Genomic DNA, 802 nt, shown 5'->3' on the forward strand with positions numbered 1-802 from the left:
AGAACACAAGCTAAAGACGAGCAGAACACAAGCTAAAGACGAGCAGAGCACAAGCTAAAGATAACCTGAGCTGTGTTTTCTTTTGTTTACAACAAACAATCAAGCACCTCAAGTTCATCTTCCTGCTGCTGTAACTCGTCTGTGTTTGAACAGAACCATCTCAGCGGCCCGCTGGATCTGAAGGAGGACGTGGACCGGGACGAATGTAAACCCGAACCCGAAGTTGTGTACGAGACCAACTGTCACTGGGAGAGCTGCAGCAAGGAGTTCGATACCCAGGACCAGCTGGTCCATGTGAGTAATGGGAGGGAGGCGTTTGGTCAAATACTATAAAACGAGCTGTAGATGTGGGACTTCATACAGCTGAAGTCTTCCTCATCTCCAGTAGAACGCTGGCATTGTATGGGGTATGACGTTGATGGGGCACTCACACGTTCAAAAACAGGCGTTCAAAGTTTTCAACATTTAGTACAAAGATCAAAGTTTATAACAAACAATGTCCAAAAAACAATGTTTTATCAGAACATGACTGACTGAAACCACAAGGAACTGTGACGATTGCAGCGAGCCAACTTTAGCTTAGCACTTCAGCTAAACTGAGCTAGAATTACTTTAGTTTTATCTCAAGAAGAATGAGCTGATGTTAGCTTAGCACTTCAGCTAATCTGAGCTAGCATTAGTTTAGTTTTATGACAAGAAGAATGAGCTAATGTTAGCTTAGTACTTCAGCTAATCTGAGCTAGCATTAGTTTAGATTTATCACAAGAAGAATGAGCTAATGTTAGCTTAGCACTTCAGCTAA

The 802-nt window shown here is 42.5% G+C and overlaps 1 protein-coding gene across 1 annotated transcript in view; it reads left to right on the forward strand.

Annotated features, from left to right (window-relative positions):
- LOC119428810 (zinc finger protein GLI2) overlaps nucleotides 1–802 on the forward strand; it is an 82999-nt gene that overhangs the window by 68079 nt on the left and 14118 nt on the right. Inside the window, exon 9 of the mRNA XM_037696497.1 lies at nucleotides 154–294. Within this exon, the coding sequence (XP_037552425.1) occupies nucleotides 154–294 (141 nt within the window). The remainder of the gene's footprint in view (nucleotides 1–153; nucleotides 295–802) is intronic.

The sequence above is a fragment of the Nematolebias whitei genome, chromosome 23 (assembly GCF_014905685.2).
Source record: "Nematolebias whitei isolate Nwh7 chromosome 23, NemWhi1, whole genome shotgun sequence".
NCBI classification, from domain to species: Eukaryota; Metazoa; Chordata; class Actinopteri; order Cyprinodontiformes; family Rivulidae; genus Nematolebias; species Nematolebias whitei.